Raw genomic sequence first — 21,572 nt, forward strand, 5'->3', positions numbered from 1 at the left:
GGTGATAACTCATTGTAGTTTTGATTTGTGTTTCTCTGATAATTAGTGATGTTGTGCATTTTTTCATGTGCTTTTTGGCCGTCTGTATGTCTTCTTTGGAGAAATGTCTATTTAGATCTTCTGCCCATTTTTTGATTGGGTTGTTTGTTTTTTTGATATAGAGCTGCATGAGTTGTTTGTATATTTTGAAGATTAATTCCTTGTCAGTTGCTTTTTTTGCAGATATTTTCTCTTGAGAAAACTCAGGTCTTTATACGTGTTTACAGGCCTTTTGTGAACTGGCCCCTTCCATTGCCCAGCTCAAACTCCCCCCAGCTCTGCCCCAGACACACTGGAGCAGTTACGTGATGTGCTGAACCCTTTTTTTGTCTTGAGAATTGGACCCTACCTGTTTGCCTGGCCTGGAACACCTCCCCCAGTCCTCACAGGACTGATTCCTTCTCATCCTTCACAGCTTAAGTGTCACCTGTGCAGAAAGGTCAGTCACCATCACCTCAACCTGCATGAATTATCTGCACAATACGGATTGCTATATATTTTCTTGCTTATTTGTTTGCTTGTTATTTTGTCTTTCTCCCCTACAATATAAACTCTGTGAAGCAGAGATTTTTGTCTCTTATTCACTGCTATACCCCCTTCCTAACACAATGTCTGACACACACTAGGTGCTCAATAAATGTTTGTTGAATGAATGAACAAATGTTTCTCTGTACCTTCTACTTTCAATTTAATTTCCTTAACTATTTTATTTTTTAATGACTACTTAGTAGGTGTTCAGCACTTTGTTCAATTTTCTTAATTTGGTTTGATTTATTAATTTCAATTTGGTACTGTAACTACAGTGCTTCTCTTTTCTACAGTTTTGTAACTGTTGGGATTAACCATCCCTGCAGTGTTTCCTAGGCAGTCGCGTCTGAAACCTGTTTTGTTCCCTTGTGCCACAACCTTCCCATCTTCTAACCCAATTAATGGCATTAAAAGGACCTTGCAGCTATCTTACGTAACAGAAAGTCAGTATTTTTGGTCAGGAACCAGTTTTGTAACAAACAGCTTTGACGACTCTGCCCCAAGGCCCATGGAGCCTACACATACAGAGATAGTAAGCTGTCACACGTGCTGCTGGGGGTGGTGGTATAGCACTCAGGCTGCCAGGCCAAGTCCTGGACACGGAGCTTCCCTTTGTCCCCAGGTCGTTAGTGTAGTCACTCCCGTCCTGTCTGTCCAGCAGAAGCCTGGTAAACACAATGCTCTGAAGTGATTGAAAGCCAGACACAGGTAAGAAGTTAAATAAGAAATATAAATACAGTAATTCTGCACCATGAAAAGGATGAATCTAAAATAGGAAAACAGGGACTTCCCCTCTGGTCCAGTGGTAAAGAATCTGCCTTCCAATGCAGGGGACGCGGATTTGAACCCTGGTTGGGGAACTAAGATCCCACATGCCGCAGGACACCTAAGCCCATATGCCACAACTACTGAGCTCACGTGCCTCAACTAGAGAAACCGCGTGCTACAAACTGCAGAGCCCACGTGCCCTGGAGCCTGCGCGGCACAACTAGAGAGAAGCCTGAGCACTGCAATGAAAAAGCCCAAGTACTGCAACGAAAAAGATCCTGCGTGCCTCAACTAAGACCTGACACAGCCAAAAATAATAATAATAATAATAAAGAAAATAAATAGATAAAATAGGAAACCAAACAACAAGTATATAATCATAAAGAACTGGGGTGGGTCTGCTAAGACCACCTTCCTCAGTGATTGACACAGCTTTGCTGGGCTCTCACACAGTGTAATTCCCATGTGTTACTCCTCAAGGGACGTATTACCTGCCTGTACCATGAAGCCTCTTTATATTTAGCCCTGTGCAGTCATTAATTAGCTCATACATGAGCCCCTGAGTTGGTATCATTAGCTCTCCTTTGCAAACAAGAAAAAGCAAGGGTGTTGGTGCCTAGACTCCAAGCAGTGTGCTGCTGGGCTCAGTAAAGAATCCTGGAATTCCTGAACTTGAGTTTCCTGCACTGTAGAGTCAATGTATCACATTGTCAAACACAGTCAAATGGAAATGACCCAAATACCTGTTGTTCTTGCAGTGTTTTGGCCCCGCCCTTGTGGTCTTCTACCTGAAGGGAGGCTGCTCTCTGCTTGGCACAGTTGGGGCTGGAGGAGAGGGACCGGAGAGGAGGGGCGTGGCATGGGGAAGTGGAAGGGACATGCATCATGTGATTTCTAGTCTTTAGAGAGAAGTTACTTGAACTAAGCTTTTTGAGGATGTCTCTTAGGTCTGAAAGTTATGTTGGTCTCCATGGAGCAGGGCTGAACATGCAACGTGGCCTCCCCTTCCAGCATGTTGCTAATAAATCCTAGAAGCAAAAAGCAGACAAATCTTGACTTAAGGCAATATCCCGGCACCAGGAATGGCAGAACAATGAACTATGAAAACAGAGGGAACGTGTGTATATCAATGAGCGGGTCTTCTCTGCAGGCATTTCAGAGGTACCTGCCTGGTCTGCTGAGAGGTAATGCTGACCTGGTTTCACTATTCATATTTCCACAGGATCATCTCTATTTTAATCGTCTCTATAAATTATTCAAATGAGCTCAGAAGCCTTTCTGTACCAGATAGGTAAAAAGTACCTGGGGATTAATTTCTGGAACATCACACCCCAAGAAGAGTCCTCTTAAGGGAGTGCTTGGCACAATCTCTTGAATGCAAGTTACTCTCCCAAGGAGGCGACAGCACTACCAGCCAGGTGACAAGTGGGATGTGGGTTAGGGGTGAGCAGGAGCCTCTGAGCTGTTGCAGTTTTCCAAGCCTCTCCCCTTCCCAAGCGTGTTTTAGCCTTATTAAGCTCTCTTTATGCCAGGCACTCAAAAGAGAAAGAGTCCTCTTTATTTGCATGCCATAGACAAAAAGGATAGAATAAGTAAAAATAGATAATAGCTAACAGAATAGACAAAAACAGAGAATCTTTCACCCTCTATCTCTTATCTTTGGTCTGATTTAAGAGAGAAGTTTAATAGTAACTGTCGAAACATTTCTTTCAACAGAATGGGCTGGCCAATAAATTGCTCACTGATTCAGGGTATTTTTAAGCAAAAGATACTTACTCTCTGACACTAGGCATATCAGTATGGCTTTAGCTTCTCCTTTGCAGGGAGAGAAGAAGATCACAGTATTCTATGAAAAACTTTGCAAACAGAAGATGATATCTGCTTAATATCTTTAATCAGAAGTGGAATTTGAAAAAAAGTCAAGTAGTATTTTTCCTTCAAAGAGTTATTAGAGTGGGAACTGATTCTGTTGAATTATTTTTTTTTCTTTTTAAGGTAAATTTGAGACTGCCATGAACACTAAATGTGTTTCTGTGGAAATATAAATTACATAGGTATTTTGGAGAACCGGGTGTCTATCCCTGGCTTGTGGTACTTGGCTGTCTGGAACTTTGGGAAGTGAGTTGTTCTAAACAGCTGAGTTTTATAGATGACTTAGTGTCTATCCTTGTAGGTTGGAAACTTTTAAAGTTTTACTGTTTTGGGTAAAAACTATCTGAAGATATGTTTACTTATTTTTTCTTTTTTAAAACAGAATATGCTAAAATTATTTAGCTTTTTCTTGATGAAGCATGATTATTATGGATAACAGCATTTTTTATGGAAATACAGTAATGTTCTGAGAGCCTATTGAAGTGTATTGTTCTGTCTGCTATTGCAGCAAATTATTTCTGTATTATTCTTTTTTTCTAGAAGTTGCCTTTTATTACCTGTCATTTCTTACTTTTGTCACTGTGTACTTTAAAAAAATCTTTTAAAATGTTTAAAGTGTTTGGGTTAGTTACATGTTTGGAAATTAGCTAACAATGCTCTTTAGAATCTTGTATAAAGGAAGGGTAAATGGGCTTGGAGTGAGGCCAAGACTACCTTCTCTAACTGTTCGTATTTAAAAAAAATTTTTTTATTATGTATAAAAATTTTTTTTGGTGTGTATTATTCTCTCTACACAAAAGTAGAGAGAATAGCATAATGTACCATCACACCATTCAACAATTACCAACTTCTGGGCAGTCTTGTTTTCTCTACACCTCCCCTACTTTCCCACCTTACAGCTGGATTAAAAACTGCTTTCAACATTAGTATGAACTCATACTTAGCTTAATATAGATACAGGTGGTTACATATGGAAACGTTTAGGTATATTTGTATATACACCAGTTAGTATACACACACATATTTCCTTGCTCTGTCAGGTGAGCGGGTCTAGAAGCAATGACACCGCAGTAGCAACAAGCACTAGAGCCCAGATCTTGGTTTCTGATACCATTCTCCAGTAAAATAAACCAGGGCTTCTTGAAAAAATGGCTGATTTTAGGACTGGAGCACAAAATATACAAGATGAGCCTGGAATGTCTTATAGTGCCAGAAAGTAAAAATGTACCAAACGCGCGCGCACACACACACACGTATATGCAATAATAGAGATACGTCAAAAGGTCCTAGAAGCTAACTGAAATAGTTCCCAATAGTCAAAACTGGAACAATTTGAGCAATAAAATAAAGAAAGCAGCACTGTATTATAACACAAAGTATAAAATAAGTATCGTTGAGTCCGTACTGATAGAAATAAGTGAGTAAATAAATAAATAAATAGAGGAGAAGAGACAAAGCTCCAATGCAGAATTTCAAATAATTTATGTAAATACTGCACCTTTAAGGAGGGGGAACATAATAGCCCCACTCTGTAAGTGTGAGCTCCGCATGGGGACTTCCTTCCAAAGACTACGCTATAGAAGGGGGATCAAAGAGTAACTTCACAGTGGAGAAACATGGCAAACATTACCAAAGTCAACATCAGTAGCCACAAATCATGTTGATAGTATGTACCCTTGATATAATATGGTGAAAATCACATTGACCTCTGTACTCGTCTTCACCAAAACCCATAACCCCAGTCTAATCATGAGAGAAACACCAGACAAATTCCAGTAGAGGCTCATTCTACAAAAGGTCAGACCCGTACTCCTCAAAACTGTCAAGGTCATAAAAACCAATGGGAGTCACTCATGGCCAAGAGGAGTCTAAGGAGACATGACAACTAACTATTCAGCTAGTGTCATAATTGTCTGTGCTGTGACTGCATCTCTGCCAAAATTATATTACGGGAATATAAAAGATGAAAAACATCCATTTATTAGGCTTATATGACACTGGTAAAGTTTTAATGTTTAAAAATGTGTATTCATAATGTTAAGAAAGTCAATTCCAGAAGAGGGAAATAGCAGGAAGAGGATTACATTTCTAGCAAGGGTGACTATCACTGGAAGATTTAAGGCACAAACAAAAGAGAAAAGAGAACCAGGTAATGGATGCAGCAGAAGTGAATAAAGAAAGAAGAGGGGACAACAGGAAAAAGAGAAGAGAGAGAGAGATACATACAGTGGAGAGAATGTCAATAATATTCTGTTCGCCAGTAATAATAGCTGCTGACCTAAACAGTCTCTGTTCTGCCATCCCTTTTTTGGATTCTTTATTTACTATGAATACTAACGAAAAATTATCAGAATAAGATTGAGTACTGTTTCTTGACATTTTTCTTTTTCTTCGGTGGTACATAAGATAATTTTCTGGACATGTAATTTCAAAACATGTTTTGGTCTGTTGTCATCTTCTGAACTAACCATGAAAGATAGACTTGTCTTGCATAAACTGAGACAAACATGTATTTACATATTCAGTGAGGAATCTAATTCATGGAGAGTTGACTTATGATTATATCTTTATAAGAAGAGCACTGCTTGCTTAGAAAAGATGGCGACTATGATTACATTTGCCAAACTACTCCATGACTCGGAAGCTAATCTGGAGAAGGACTGAAAAAAATAACAATGCAAAAGAAGCTGTGTCTTGCTGTTCATTAAGTTATATATCTGTGGTCATTTTTTAAGTTATATGTTCAGATATTGTCAGTTGTGACCTTGACACCTTTGCCAATATGTTTTTTGTTTGTTTGTTTGCGGTACGCGGGCCTCTCACTGTTGTGGCCTCTCCCGTTGCGGAGCACAGGCTCCGGACGCGCAGGTTCAGCAGCCGTGGCTCACGGGGCCAGCCGCTCCGCGGCATGTGGGATCTTCCCGGACCAGGACACGAACCCGTGTCCCCTGCATCGGCAGGCAGACTCCCAACCACTGCGCCACCAGGGAAGCCCCGCCAATGTGTTTTTTTTTTTTTTTTTCAAGGTTTTATTGCAAACCAAAGTTGGTTTATCACACACAAAAAAAGGTGTGTGGTAGGGAGGGGGGGAAAGAATTGTACATTATTATAACCATGTTAATTACAGTACATTAAAATGGTGGTTTACATTACAAATAAGCCTGTAAGTTTAAATATACTAGTGTTACAACCCAATGTACAGACTTCCTTTATACAATACATATAATTATCAGGAATGCAAAAAAGAAACAAAAAAAACCAAAAACATAAATAATGCCCATTTTACAGGTGATATTTTAAACAATGAAAACACCAGGCTCTGACTGACAACTGGGGCATTGGTCCATAAAAACCTTTTCTAAAAATAGAAATATTTGTAGCAGCAATGCTTCTTTAAGCATCTGGATACAAGTCACTGCAAGACCATTTTCGATAAATTTTAGTTATTAACTATATCTTACAAAAAAAACAGCCTACACATAAATTTATCTTCCAAATATGGAAGAACAAACAATGTCCCACGTTGTAGTGTCCTGCAAGTGTCACATTGATGCTTATAACTGAGTCCTTCTGTGAGCAAGCATACCACACTCATACGGCTGATCACACAGGAAAGTCCACAAGGAAGAACAGAACGGAAACACTCGGCAACAGAAAGAACTTTGGAGCTAACACGATCTCATCAGAAAAGGCACGTTTCATAAGATGCGTTATCACGGCCCGGACAGACCTTCAGAAGCTCCTTCTCCGAACAGCGTCCTCCTACGAATGAGACCACTGCATCTGCCTGGGGCAGCCCTCTACTGCTCATTTCAGAGATAGCACCACATTGGAAGGAAGAATAAAGGAAAACCTCACAAGCTCACTGAGGAGGATGTGCTCTTCGAAAAGCTTCCAGCAAACAGTGTGCAATAAGATTGCCAAGATGTGCAAGCTTCCAGGGATGTGCAAATTCTCTTTTAAGATGTCCTGTCAGCTGGCAGCTCTGCCAAAAGGCTAACTAAAACATTTCAAAAACGCCCGTAAAATCCTTCACAACCAACCCTAAGACCATTCAGAGGAAAGAGTCCACGGGAGGTGCGTAGGAAAAGCCCAGGAAGGCCTCGGCCGCTTCCTTGACGCTGGCTGTGAGGAGGATACTGTCGGGCGACCGACCGATGGAGTTGGGGACTGGCTCTTCGGTAAACTCGGGATCAAAGTGCCGCAGGTCGCTGGGTCCACTCACATTTGGGTTAAAAGGGGGAGTAATCTTCTTATTAATGAGATCATCCCAGTTAATTAGGGAGAAGAAGACGTGATTCTTAATCTCCATAAAGTCATTCTTGGCACCAAGCCTCTTTGTCCTGTCCTTCTGCAGGAGGCCCTCCAGGACATGTCTTGCAGAATTTGTAATATTTGGCTTCAACTGGAGGGGTTTGTTCAGAATGTTGTCGTACATCTCAGCTGTGTTTCGGCTATAAAATGGAGGCAGGCCATAGAGCATCTCATATAAGACGGCCCCCAGACACCACCAGTCCACGGTCCTATCATAAGGCTGCTTATGAAGCACCTCAGGTGCAAGATACTCGGGTGTGCCGCAGAAGGTGGATGTCGTGCCATTGTGTTCAATGTTCTCCTTGCAGAGTCCAAAGTCAGTAAGGACAATGTGTCCCTGTGAATCCAGCAAAATATTCTCTGGCTTTAAGTCTCTATAAACGATGTTCAGAGAGTGCAGGTAACCCAAGGCACTGGCTATTTCAGCAGCATAGAACCGAGCCCGTGGTTCCAGGAAGCATCGCTCCCTCTGGAGATGGTAGAACAACCTCTCCACCGTTAATGTAGTCTAGGACAAAGTACAGTTTGTCAGCCGTCTGGAAAGAGAAGTGAAGGCCCACCAGGAAAGGGTGTTTCACGTTCTTCAGGAGAACATTCCGCTCCGACATAATATGCTTTTCCTCCTTCTTTTTCAGGATCGCTTTCTTTTGTAAAACTTTGACTGCATAGAATGCTTCTTCGGCTTTGTGTCTTGCCAGGAGAACCTTTCCAAAACTGCCCTTCCCGATCACTTTCAAGAAGTGAAAGTCAGATGGTTTAGCATGAGGGTTGGATGATGGGCCCAGGTTAATTTGCTGAGAAGGACTTGGTGGAGGAGAAGGGTTGGCATTCATGAGCTCAGGCTCCTGAGGTTGGGAGATTTTCAAAATGGACTGAACTTCAGGGTGTTTGCATGCATAGGAGTTATTGGCAATCTTCTGAATAAAGTTGTTCAGGCCCATCCTTCTCTGTTTCATGAAAGCGATGAGAATTGCTACCATGCCCCTCATCCTGGAGTAAGTGAGGGTGTCCCTAGCAGCCTCGGTTTTCACCGTCATCACCACAGAGAGAGAGCACAAGGACTTGTCAGGCCCGAGAGACCGGCTCAGCCAACACCCGCCAATGTGTTTTTAATATTAACCATCTTGCTGTTCACACAGTGATATGTTCCTAGCAATAGTTATAGTGTGTAGTAACTTGCAAACATTTATAATTGTACTATATATTTCTCTTTTTAAAGTGCTTTTACATTTAAGAAGATGAAATTTAATTTAACTGATTTTTTAAAGTCATAAAGGTTTTACTTTTATTTGGTATTTTGAATGCAGCTATAAATTCTGAATGAATTTATGTTAAGAAGTAAAAAAGAACAGATTCAATATCTCCCCTAGACCTGGGCAAGAATGGCCCCACGTTAAAAAGAACTCTTCTTTGCCTTCCTCCCTGAGGGCAGGCCCTGCTACCACGGTGTGTAGCCCCAGGCCTGAGAGGTGGCAGGGAGTGTGTCCAGAGGATGGAGAAGCAAGGTAATATCCACTTGCGAACGTGGGAGGCCACTTGTAGTGCAGAATGGAGACGGGAGGGAAGAGAAGGAGGCAAAGCTGGGCTTGAGGTCATTTTGAAGGTGTATTTTTTTTTTTTTTTTTTTTTGCGGTACGCGGGCCTCTGACTGTTTTGGCCTCTCCCGTTGCGGAGCACAGGCTCCGGACGCGCAGGCTCAGCGGCCATGGCTCACGGGCCCAGCCGCTCCGCGGCATGCGGGATCCTCCCGGACCGGGGCACAAACCCGCGTCCCCTGCATCGGCAGGGAAGCCTTGAAGGTGTATTTTTAAAGGCAAGAAATTAGAACATACTTTAATAGTTTGTTAGCTTCATTTATAACGTTGAAATATTTAAACATATAGTAAGTGAGCCTCAATTTATATTCTTATTCCCCTTTAGCCACCAATGTTGAGGCAAATTTGGGTAGATTTTAAAAGCAAGACAAAAACACATTAAGCTCATCTGTTCCTATTTTCTTAATTCTCTTAACCTATTAATAAGTACTCTAACAGGTGATCTTTGAATTTAATCATGAATTATAGGTAAAAGGCTCTTACTTAAAGATATATCCTATAAGCTTTTCAGTTTTTAGAATAAGTGTATAAAATCATCCCAAATGTTTTCAGTGCCAGCTCTTCAAGGAGAATATTGGGGGAGGAGGAAGAAAATGGAAAAGCAATTAAATAACCAGCTATTGATACTTAGTTCTTTATGTGTTTAATGCAGAGGAAATATTTTTAGTCTTAAAAAAAGGTATCCTGCTCTAAAGGATAAACTGGATGGGAAGACAAGAGAAATGCACATGGAAAAATTAAAGTAAGACTGCAAATATGAAATCAGTGTTGCTAGTAATAAATGCTTTCAGAAAAGGAATTCAGGAAGTTTGGGTTGTCAGGGAGGCCTCCAGGCTGGACCTTGCAGTGTGAATCAGAATGGGATTGGCACATCTATTTACAATAGCCAGGACATGGAAGCAACCTAAGTGTCCATCGACAGATGAATGGATAAAGATGTGGCACATATATACAATGGAATATTACTCAGCCATAAAAAGAAACGAAATTGAATTATTTGTAGTGAGGTGGATGGACCTAGAGTCTGTCATACAGAGTGAAGTAAGTCAGAAAGAGAAAAATACCATATGCTAACACATATATACAGAACCTAAAAAAAAAAAAAGGTTCTGAAGAACCTAGGGGCAGGACAGGAATAAAGACGCAGATGTAGAGAATGGACTAGAGGACACGGGGAGGGGGGAGGGGAAGATGGGACGAAGTGAGAGAGTGGCATGGACATATATATACTACCAAATGTAAAATAGATAGCTAGTGGGAAGCAGCCGCATAGCACAGGGAGGTCAGCTCGGTGCTTTGTGACCGCCTAGAGGGGTGGGATAGGGAGGGTGGGAGGGAGACGCAAAAGGGAGGAGATATGGGGATATATATATATATGTAGAGCTGATTCACTTTGTTATAAAGCAGAAACTAACACACCATTGTAAAGCAATTATACTCAATAAAGATATTAAAAAAAAAAAAGAATGGGATTGGCACAGACAGTTGAGGTGATATCCTGGGAGGGAAAAGCCACATAGGCTAAGGTACCATGAGACAGGTAAGCCCTACGTGTGTTTGGGGGAACTGGAGACTTACTAATTTGGCAGGAGAGGACGGTTTGTATCACACACAAAGGCAAATGGACTTGAAAGATATGTAGTACTGTCTGTTTAGGGTTCTGAAAGTTTGGGCTTTACCCTGTAGACAGTGGATAGTTGCTGACGGTTTTTGAGGTACAGATGATAGTATGAAATCTGTGACTTGCAAGGAACCATCAAATGGCTGTGTTCAGACGCACTGGCAGAGAGAGATGAGAGGCAGGCAGACCATCTGGCAGGAAGTCCTGAGCTCCTGGACCAGAGAACAGGCCAGGGATCAGACATTTTGAAAAAGAGACTTTTTTTTTTTCCACAGAATTTTAAACATTTCCTGATGGTTTTCAGAAATATCAGCAACAGTTTCCACCAGGAACAAATGACTGGTGATGAAATATAATGGAATAATAGAAAATTAAAGTAATATACATTTTCCACTTAGGACACTCATATTCCATGTCCTAGTGTTTCTTATTTACCTGTCTGCTTCTCTAAATGAAGAAAGGTAAGCACCACCTAACTCATAATTGAAGCAGTTCAAGTATATTTACAAAATTCAACTGTTGGAATATCATTATGTTAACCTTGTCTGTACAGAGCATAGGAAAGTGTCTTTAGCCCCAGGTAATGAGAACATGTCACTCCTTTATATAAAAATGTCACGTCGGGTGAGGCAAGCAATGTGGTAAAGAGGAAAAAGACATTGGAACCTAGGGGTCTGTGAGGTTGTTCTGGTGACGGTCCTTCCACCGAATGGCTCTTAAGACCTGGGGCAAGTCCTTTATCCTTCTGGGACAGCCTCCCTTAAGGAGATTAAATTCTAAAAACTCCAAGGCCCTTTTCAACTCTAACGTTCTATAATTATGGAGTTAGATCTAACACCAAAAGAGCATTTCATAAAATGGATTTCTAATATACTTTGAGTCAGACTCTCTGGTTAGGTTTCCTGGCGGCTGAGAATAAATGCAAGTATGGATTTATCTACAGTTAATTTGAGGGAAACTTGAGGTAGAGTTTTTGTTTTTTTTTAATGCTGGATGTATAACAAGGTTATTAGGTCATTCAGTATGTGAAATGGTATTTCCCCTTCCCCATGAATCACCGTTAAAAATGGGTTAGTGTGTAGATGTAACTTTTTTGGGTTTTTTTTTTTTTTTTTTTTTTTTTTTTTTTGCGGTACGCGGGCCTCTCACTGTTGTGGCCTCTCCCGTTGCGGAGCACAGGCTCCGGACGCGCAGGCTCAGCGGCCATGGCTCACGGGCCCAGCCGCTCCGCGGCATGTGGGATCTTCCTGGACCGGGGCACGAACCCGTGTCCCCTGCATCGGCAGGCGGACTCTCAACCACTGCGCCACCAGGGAAGCCCTGGTAGATGTAACTTAATGGATGATATTCCTTCTGTGAAATTTTTAGGGACTGCCCACGAGGGACAGGAAGTGTGGCCAGTTCCCTGTAGACAGTGTGGTAAATTGGTTAAAAGCATACATTCTGGAGTCACATCACCTCAGGTTCAAATCTGAGTTCTGCCACTTGTTAGCTGTATGACCTTGGGATAGTTACTAAACCTTTCTGTGCTTCTGTTTCCTCATCTGCCTCATTGGGTTGCCGTGGGGATTAAGTGAGTTTATTACAAGTAAAGCACTGGAACACCACCCACCACAAGGATTTGGTAAGATGTTATTATTATTAGACAAGGCAGGAATAAAGCTATTTATCTAGGAAGGCACCCTGGCATGGAGAGCTGGAGGCGTAATTATGTGGACCAGCCTATCTCCTTCAAGATCAGTTCAGCCACTTTTGCAATGATGTTTTGTATTGGTCGGATTGTAACTCCAAAGCCACAAAAAATGACTGTTCTCATCATTGTTTCATCCTATTTGCGGTTTGCTAAAGATGAATGTATTTTTTTCTGTATGCTTTCAAGAAGGAATGTTCTGCAGTGAACATTCAGGAAGAGGAGGTTTAGAGGCAGAACGAAGGAAGTGGATCTTATGTTAGCATTGTGCTTCCAGTAGATAGTGAATATTCTTTAAAAGGTGTTTTCTGGGGGAAAATTCTGCTATAGGTCGAGGAACTAAAATTTCAAGTTCAGCTGAAGCAGTGAGTCAGGGTTTCTAAGACCAGCCCCATCCAGGCTACTTCATCTTAGATAACAAACTGAGGTTGGCAACTCATAGCTAATGGATTACCTCAGATTACCTCAAATTAAGCTTCATTTATTTGGGTTTTAGAAAACTCCTAGCAAAACATCTCACTTTCAGTCATCCCTGGTGATCCGAGCTCTGACCAAATAAACAGAAAAGAAAAAAAGAGAGAGGGAGGGGGACGATGGGTCTTCTTGTAGCCCCACCCTTCCTTCAGACCTTTGCCCTATTGGAGAGCAACTTTCTGCTGAGGTTTTCCTGAAGTTTCTCTCTGTTCCTTAGCTGAGAGGGAACCACGTTTATGGGGCTCATCAGAAGAGGGTGTGAAGGCTTTCTTCCTGTCTGAAGGATCTCAAGCCATGAAAAGGTCTTTTCATTCTCCATTTGGTGGAGCCAGAGCAGGGCACTGGGCCGTTTGGGAGAGGTGTGCCAAGGCACCAGTTCCTTCCCTTAGGGCAGGGGAGGCTCTGTAGGAGTTCCTGTCCCTCCTCCAGGAGGAGGGCACACTGTGCTCCCTGGCGGGGAGCCAGACAGCAGCTCAAGTGCCAGAATTGTGCCTCCTGATCTGGGATGTGGCCATCCACAGTGTGAGACAAAGTGTGGAGGGACGGCGATGGTTTCCACGACTGCCCCCTAGGTTTAGAAGATGCCAGGAGAACCCTTCATACGCTGCCCTCCGAGGCTAGATCTGCACGCCGTGGAAGAGCTGCTCTGTAATGAGGGTGCAGGAAAATGAAAAAGAAAATGAGTGTGTTTTCTTTTATTTTAAGAAGATTAGCTCTATCTTATCTCTCCTTCTAAACCTTTAATTCCAATTATGTTTGTAACCAGACAAAGCCAGTTAAACTGTGGTTTGGGCTGAGGCTGATGACAGCTACAATCTAGAAACTGATGCACAGGCTGAATTGTAAAATCTTGGGCTGAAAGTAATGGCCACGTGGGACAACGCCTGAAGGATTGGGTTGTGCCTCTCACACATCTGCTAAGGACAGGTCGACATTTGACAGAGCACAAATCAATGGAAAGGATGCCCATGTCAAGTGTATTTTGCAGGCATTCTTTGAATACCGACACCAGCTTTACTTTTGAACCCTTTCAGGCTGAGGAGACCATGCCTTTCCCAGGCCTTTTCTAATCGGTGTGTACCTCTGATTAGACATAAACACAGGACAAGAGAAACCTTGCTGGGGTAATAGCTGATGCTCAATGAATGTGTGAAGGAATGAATGAATGAACCCAGTTTCGCATGGGCCTTGACACCAAGAGCATATACTTTAATCAAAAATCATTTCCACCAGTGGAACATCTGTATCCTTCCTGGTGTTTTACATGTATTCTATGATTGTATGTTCACTCTCCTTATAGCAGCTACAACATGTTATACAGATTTCACCTTGTTCTATTTGAATCTCATATTCCACCCCCCCTTATAATCTAGAAGGTGCGTATTTTATCATTTGTGCATTTCTCATGTCCAGGGCACCCCCTCCACCTGGACCCGCAACTCAGCCTTGCTTTCTGAATTGTGAGGAGGGCTACTCATCTGAGTGGCATTCCTTTGATTGGGTAGGACTCAGTATGCGAAAGCAGAAACAATGAAGATTATTCCTTGTCATCACTGTGTTTTCAAAAAAGTTCTATGGGGCTTCCCTGGTGGCGCAGTGGTTGAGAGTCCACCTGCCGATGCAGGGGACACGGGTTCGTGCCCCGGTCTGGGAAGATCCCACATGCCGCGGAGTGGCTGGCCCCGTGAACCATGGCCACTGAGCCTGCGCGTCCAGAGCCTGTGCTCCATAACGGGAGAGGCCACGGCAGTGAGAGGCCCCCGTACCGCAAAAAAAAAAAAAAAAATTCTATGAACTATTTCCTTTCCGTTCCCTGGATTTATCACTCCTTCTTAGAAAGTAAAAATCTTTAATTCCAGTGATTTAAATGTCTGGCCCAATGTAGTAGTTAAAATTCTAAATGTCATCCAAGTGGTCATTCTCCCTTTGCCCAGCTAGGGTTGGTTTTGGGTGGGGCCCCCTGCAGGGAGGGAGGGGGTAGCTGGCTTCTGCTCTGTTCCCCCCGCTCCCCGATTTTACCCCTTTGCTCTTCAGTCCCAGCTCACACTCATTCTCTGTGGGTTAGGCCCAGACGGAGTGGGGATTTGGGTGGAAAAGGGGCACTGTCTTATGTAGAAGGTGTTGTCTGGCTTAAGTGGATATTTATAGCTGCTTCTTTCTCTCCAGGGGCTTTTGTGGTTTTCTCTAGGGCTCTTGTTGGACATATAGCTCACTGTAATTCCCAGGGTGGCCAGAACTTGCCCCTTAGCCCTCAGGCGTTGAGTCCACCCCACACTGACCCTGCTAGAGTCCAGATCCACACCCTCCCCCTTCTCGGACAGAGTCTCAGTCAAGACTGCTCCAGGCTGGCTCTCTCCTGCAGGGTCCACATCTGTTCCATGGAAAACTTCCCTCACCATCAGTCCAAATACCAGTGCCTCCTTCTTTCTGTCCAATAATCTCAGCCCCTTAACTTTAGATCTCCCAAATGTGAGGCAGACACTTGTCTTCTGTGTCTCCCAGCCTCTAAGAGACACACATGAAGCTCTCCATTTGTCCCCCTGAATTTCTCTCACTAGGCTTGAGGGAGGGGAAGCACCTGTGTTCTCTCTTCCACGGGGGAAGTGAGAGAGGGAAGAAAAATTCCACCCTGCAGCAGCCTTCTCCAAATGCAATCTCTTTCACAGCTTCTTTGACTTCAGAATTTCTTACACTGGCTCTGAGACATCACCTCTGCAAGTCCTGGTATAGGCGGTCGATGCACCTCACTTTGGAATGTGCAGGTACCTGGCACTACGGGTTTGTTCTCAGATTTGAGGTTTACCTGAAACTGAGCACAAAGCATTCCATTTCAACATCCTGTTACATATGTATATAGAGGATAGGTATTTTTACAAACCCTGCTCATTGTACTGTGTTGACATGGAGAAATTGTATAAAACAATAATAGCAGATTCTTACATAGCACAGCATTTATTGTATGCCAGGCACCGTTCTAATCCTGGCATTGTTTAGTGTTTTTGTTTTTATAGCAGTATTCACATATTTATTGAAAGATATAAAATACATGTGGCCAATGTTGTTATTTTCATTTGCAAATGGAAGTGTCGGAAAGTATAAAGACCTGTACTTAACTTTTTGTCAAGGTTATCTGCCGTCAAACTACTCTCATTGAGGCTTCTGCAGGTCTGGAATTCTCTTTCCACTGGATAAGAGTATATAGTGGGAATCCCAGTTGATGATAACTTACTTGTTAAAAAAAAAAGAAAATCAGCACAGTCAAGTTTCTTAGTCGTAAGGATTTTTGGATTTTGTCCTTGAAAGAGGTCAGGATCTTCCCGAGTCCTGGGTCCTTGAATGTTCTTTCAGTCATCAAAAGTGGAGTCCTTTATTTTCTCATACTCTGATTCCAATGACAATTCATTCATTTTTAGTTTTTGTTTTTCCAATTTAAGATCAATTAGATTACCAGTTTATTATAAAAGTATGCAACTCAGGAACAGCCAGATGGAAGAAATGCATAGGACAAGGTATGGAGAAGGGACCACAGAGCTTCCATGCCCTCTCCAAGCACACCCCTCTCCCAGCACCTCCACATGTTCACAACCCAGAAGCTCCATTTAATCCTTATAACAACTCTGAGGACAGTTATTACTCCTATTTCTCCAGATGAGAACCCTGAGGAATAGAGGTCTCTCGACTTGCCCAAGGTCACTCAGTAGTAAGTGTCAGAGCTGGGATTTGAACCTGTGTAACAAAGCTACATGTGTGCTCCTGACCACTGCATTATGCCGCCTCACATGCTATTGTAGAGGGAGGGGCATCCTCTCTGGAGCCAGGCGGACCTGGGATGAATTCCATCCAGCTCTACTTGCCATGTGACTTTGGAAAAGTTACTCTTACCTCTAGTTTCTTCCTCCGGAAAATGAGGATAATGCATTTGGCCTTTTGCATCCATGTGGCATGCATCCGGTGGGACTGGGCCCTTCCCACTCCTTCTCTACTCTCCTCCCACCATGCTAGCTGAAGAAGAGTCTGTTTACATCAGGTGCTCCGAATCCTTTAGGATCTGTCCAGCATGGCGATAGTAAGCCCTGCTCTTGCTTAGCAAGCAACCAGAGATGGCATTTCTGCTCTGTTTAATGTGTGGTCCTCTCTTTAAGAATGTAGGGAAGGTCCTGCAAAGATATTTCTCTATTTCTGGTCAAATGCAGGCCTTGAGTGAAGTTTCTCAGTTGTGTGTCCTTCTTCCAAGTAGTCCTGAAACATTTTCAGGAGCAGCAGAGCTTTGGGGAAGGGTTCTAGCAGGATGTGAGTAGTTCCTCCAGCAGCCTGGCTATGATCAAGACTGTACACAAGGGCACCATGTGGTCCCGGGGACCTTGGCAGAGGGGGTGCTCTGGTGCATTTAAGTGGAGAAAAACCTACAGTTTCACCCTTCATCTTCTTTAACATGTGAAAGTGGCACCATGAGTTCTGGTATCAAACAGACCTGGGTTCAAAGCCCAGTCACATGACTTTGCAAGACAGGTCAATTAATTTAGTCTTACTGAACCTCAGTTTTCTCACTTATGAAATGGGACCATAATATTTACCTCTTGGGGTGGCTGTGGGGCTTAAATATTATCAGGGCTCCTCAGAAATTAAGAGAGGCCGAGCTCACTCCCATTTTAGAAACTCCTAATACATTAGAACAACAACAACAACCAAAAGTCAAAATGTCAAAAATAGGGTTATGAAAATACTGATTTTTACTTTTACTAAATTTTTACTTTTTAAAAATTAATATTCTTAGCATACACAAATATAATTATGTATTTGCAAGATAAGGATATGCTAAAAAATACTAGTTTATATTTCATGAGATGTCATTTTATAAGGGACAAAAATTCCTGTTATTGTCTCTATGTACTTGAGTCTTTTATGTCATTGACAAATACAAGTTTGTATCTGAGGCCCTTCATGAATGTGAGCCCTGGGCTGACTGCCATGCTCCTGCCCCTTGTTAGGGACCTCAGGCTTTGCCGAAGTCGCCGACTCATAGGAGGCACTCCCGGACCTTAATTACCATCCTCCCTTCTTTCCATTTCCCTTTCTGCAGCTGCCACTAGAACACAGTGAGAAGGCCTTCCATAGCGCTTTCATGGATTTGGCCTTAGCATTGTTCCAGGGCCCCATAACTTTTTTCTTGCAACTTGAGATCTTATTTTACTTTCATTAGTTTCCTTGCACTGGGGCAATAAGGACACTGGAAATAGTCTCACTTCATTATTGTTTATCATCCATTTTTTAAAATTGAGAAGTGATCCACATACCATAAAACTTGTCCTTTTAAAGTATACAGTGGTTCAGTGGTTTTTATTTCCAAGGTTGTACAGCCATCACCACTACCTAATCCCAGAACATCTTCAGCACCCCAAAAATAAACCCATCCATAGTCCCTCCCCACTCCCTCTCCTCCCGCCACCCCCCCCCCACCCCATCCTTGGCAACCGTTAATCCACTTTCTGTCTCTGTGGATTTGCCTGCTCTGGATATATGGTAAAAGTGGAATTATACAATATGTGGTCTTTTGTGTCTGGCTTTTTTCACTTAGCATCATGGTCTCAAGTTTCTTCCAGTATGTAGTATGTATTGCAACATAATATTCTCCTGCATGGATATGCCAGATTTTGTTTATTCATTCATCAGTCAATGAACTTTGGGGTTGTTTCCACTTTTTCGCTATTATGAAAAATATTACCGTGAACATTCATGTTCAAGTTTTTTTTGTGAACATGTATTTTCAATTCTGATAGTATATACCTAACAGTGAAGTTGCTGGGTCATATGGTACTTTTATGTACCAAAACTGGTACTACCAAACTGTTTCCCAAATTGGCTGCAATTTTACAATATATAAGAGTTCTAATTTATCCATATCCTCACCAGAATTTGTCATTGTTTTGATTGTATCTATCCTAGTGGGTGTGAAGTGGTATCTTATTATGCTTTTGATTTGTGTTTGCCTAATGACTAATGATGTTGAGCATCGTTTCATGTGCTTACTGTCTATTTGTATATCTTCTCTGGAGGAATGTCTATTCAAGTCCTTTTAGAATTGGGTTATTTGTATTTTTGTTGTTGAATTGTAAGAGTTCTGGATATTAAACCCCCACATGTGGTTTGATGTTTGATTTACAAGATATGTGATTTGCAGATATTTCCTCCCATTCTGTGGGCTATCTTTTCACTTTCTTGCTAGTATTCTTAGAAGCGCAAAAGTTTTTATTTTTGATGAAGTCCAATTTATCTGTATATATTTTTGGTGCTTTACATATTATAAGAAACCATTGCCAAATTTAAAGTCACAAAGATTTACACCTATGTTTTCTCTTAAGAGTTTATAGCTTTAACTTACATTTAGGTCTTTGATCAGTTTTGAGTTATTTTTTTATATATGGGGTGAGATGGGGGTCAGCATCCAGTTTTTTGCTAGAATTATAGTTTATTTTCTCAGTGACATGATGTCTGGGAAGACATAATTGCAGAAATGATTGCCAGGACTTAAGGGAAGTATAAAGCTCATAAGGTCTGAGGTCCAGTGATTCTCATTAGGTCCAGTATGGCCGGCAAAGATGGTGTGGGCCACAGGAGGGCCTGGCTGACCCTGTGACCAAGCTAGGATTGCTCAATGCAGCCTAGCATGTACCAAGAGGATCTGAGTATTAAAGGAAACTTGGCTGCTACAATGGAGATGAAAGTTCAGCTTAGAAGAATTCTGTCACTCTGACGAAGTAAATTTAGGAAGAGAATAATTACAAACCCTTACCAGCTGGTGATTCTTATCAGCCAGTAGAATTAGACCATGACTCATATGTCTGCAGTACTCCATGCTAGTCTTTATGATGATGAGGCCTCTAGCTCTTCCTTTCCCTAATCTCAGCTGCACCTCCTTCAGAAACAGCAAGAGGGAGAGGCGAGGCTTACTCTTGCCCCAGAGATTCCTTTGCCTTCTCAGCTGGAGACCCTCCATTGGGCCCTCTGGGTTCCTCTCCACCCTTCTCCAGGTCTGGCTTTGGCCTCTCGCTTCCTGATGAGCTCAGTCAAAGGGAGTCACACCAGGAGATCAGAGGGAGGGAGGGGAGATGGGGCATCTACCCACCCTGATCCCCTCCCTCCGGGGTGGCTGCAGGCTCCTCTCAGTGTCCTACTCAGCACAGCCCTCTGCTCTGTCTGTCCTGGTATCTGCTCCCTCCTTGCCCTTCAGACCCGTTAGCAGCCTCGGAGCAGGACATAAGCTTCTTCGCGCCCTGCCCACACCTTTGCCCTGTTGTCAGACTCTCATCAAATTCTCCCACTCTTCCTGTACTTACTTACACCTGGCTGATACACCTTATCCCCCAGTCAGGCATGTATGTGCAGACCAGACCTGAATCAAGCCTTTCACTATCTGTGAGTGCCTCTATTCATTTAGCGGATGTCTTTCAAGTACCTATTATACATGTGAGATGCCTCTTATGAGCCAGCTCTTTTAGGCAACTGGGGGTTTGGGGTGAGTGAAATAGGGAAAGTCCCTGCTCTCCAGGAACCTGCATTCTGACAGAAGACAATCAAATAGATACATTGTATCATTAGCTAGTGGTAGGTGCTGGGGGAAGCAGCACGGGCAGAGGAAGCAGAAATGATGGCAGGGAGTGCCATTTTAGATAGCATCAGCAGTCACGGAAGGCCTCCCTGAAGGGACTTGAGTTAAGTGAAGAATGCCCATGCAGCTCTGTGGGAGAAGGGCAGCACACACAAAGGCCCTTGGCTCTGTGAAGGAGTGGTAACGAGAGCACAGCGGCTGGAGGGGAGCGACTGAGGCAGGCAGGGGCTGGATCACGCAGGGGCTTGATGGCCATTGTCAGAGCTTTGAATTTCTTTCTGAACATCATGGAAGCCATTGGAGGATTTTAAGCAGGGGAGTGACATGATCTGACTTGTGGTTTTAAAAGGATCGCCATTCAGCGGGACCAGGGAAAAAGGGTCCCTAGATAGCACTGTCAACTGACAAAAATAATACAATGTAGTAACAAGTTTGATGTCCTTCATTCAAGGGAAAGGACTGGATCTGGGAAGTGCAGTGCTTCACAAGCGGTGGAGCTCTCTTCCTGAGGGATTTTGGGCAAGAGCGAGATTTATGCCGCGTTGGAAGTGGCAACAAGGAAACAGGATGTGATTGGCTAAGAGGTGGTGATTTCCATATAAGGCTAGTAGGTGCTGGTTTCTAGGGCGAGGTGAGCTAAAGCTGAGTTGGAGAATTGTGATTGGTGTGTGTTCGGTTTCCTTGACAGGTGTTTCCTATAAGAGCCGGATGACTTAGATTTGTGATGTGGGCTAGGCTACTGGGGCAGTCTCCATTTTATGGGCCCCCATATACGAATTACCTTTATCAGCAACTAGCCTTGCCTCTTCCTGTGTGGCCTCAGCCACATTCCCTAACCCATACCAGGAGGCCGAGTGTCTATCTACCCAATGAACTTGACACGGTATCTATGGTGCGGGAACATACCGAGAGAGACGCCCCCAGAAGATGGCTGGATGCTCCCAAGAGACAGCAGAAATTACATTTGAGGTGGCGGGGGGATTAAAAAGGAAATTGATAAGAGGGAGACAAGCAAGAGGGTTATGAGGGAAGACAAGGGGGAACCAGAGAAACAGAGTGGTTCCC

General features: G+C 42.9%; 2 protein-coding genes across 2 annotated transcripts in view; one reads left to right on the top strand and one right to left on the bottom strand.

The window, feature by feature from the left end:
• The window catches only part of CRYBG1 (crystallin beta-gamma domain containing 1), a 214,282-nt gene that overhangs the window by 106,185 nt on the left and 86,525 nt on the right, over positions 1–21,572 (top strand). The window lies entirely within an intron of this gene.
• Positions 7,056–8,599, bottom strand: LOC115866971 (serine/threonine-protein kinase Sgk1-like). The gene is given in 2 exon segments (XM_030882921.2): positions 7,056–8,008; positions 8,010–8,599. Coding segments are annotated over 2 exon segments (1,296 nt in total). The 5' UTR covers positions 8,559–8,599; the 3' UTR covers positions 7,056–7,261.

This window comes from Globicephala melas, chromosome 14 (genome assembly GCF_963455315.2).
Source record: "Globicephala melas chromosome 14, mGloMel1.2, whole genome shotgun sequence".
NCBI classification, from domain to species: Eukaryota; Metazoa; Chordata; class Mammalia; order Artiodactyla; family Delphinidae; genus Globicephala; species Globicephala melas.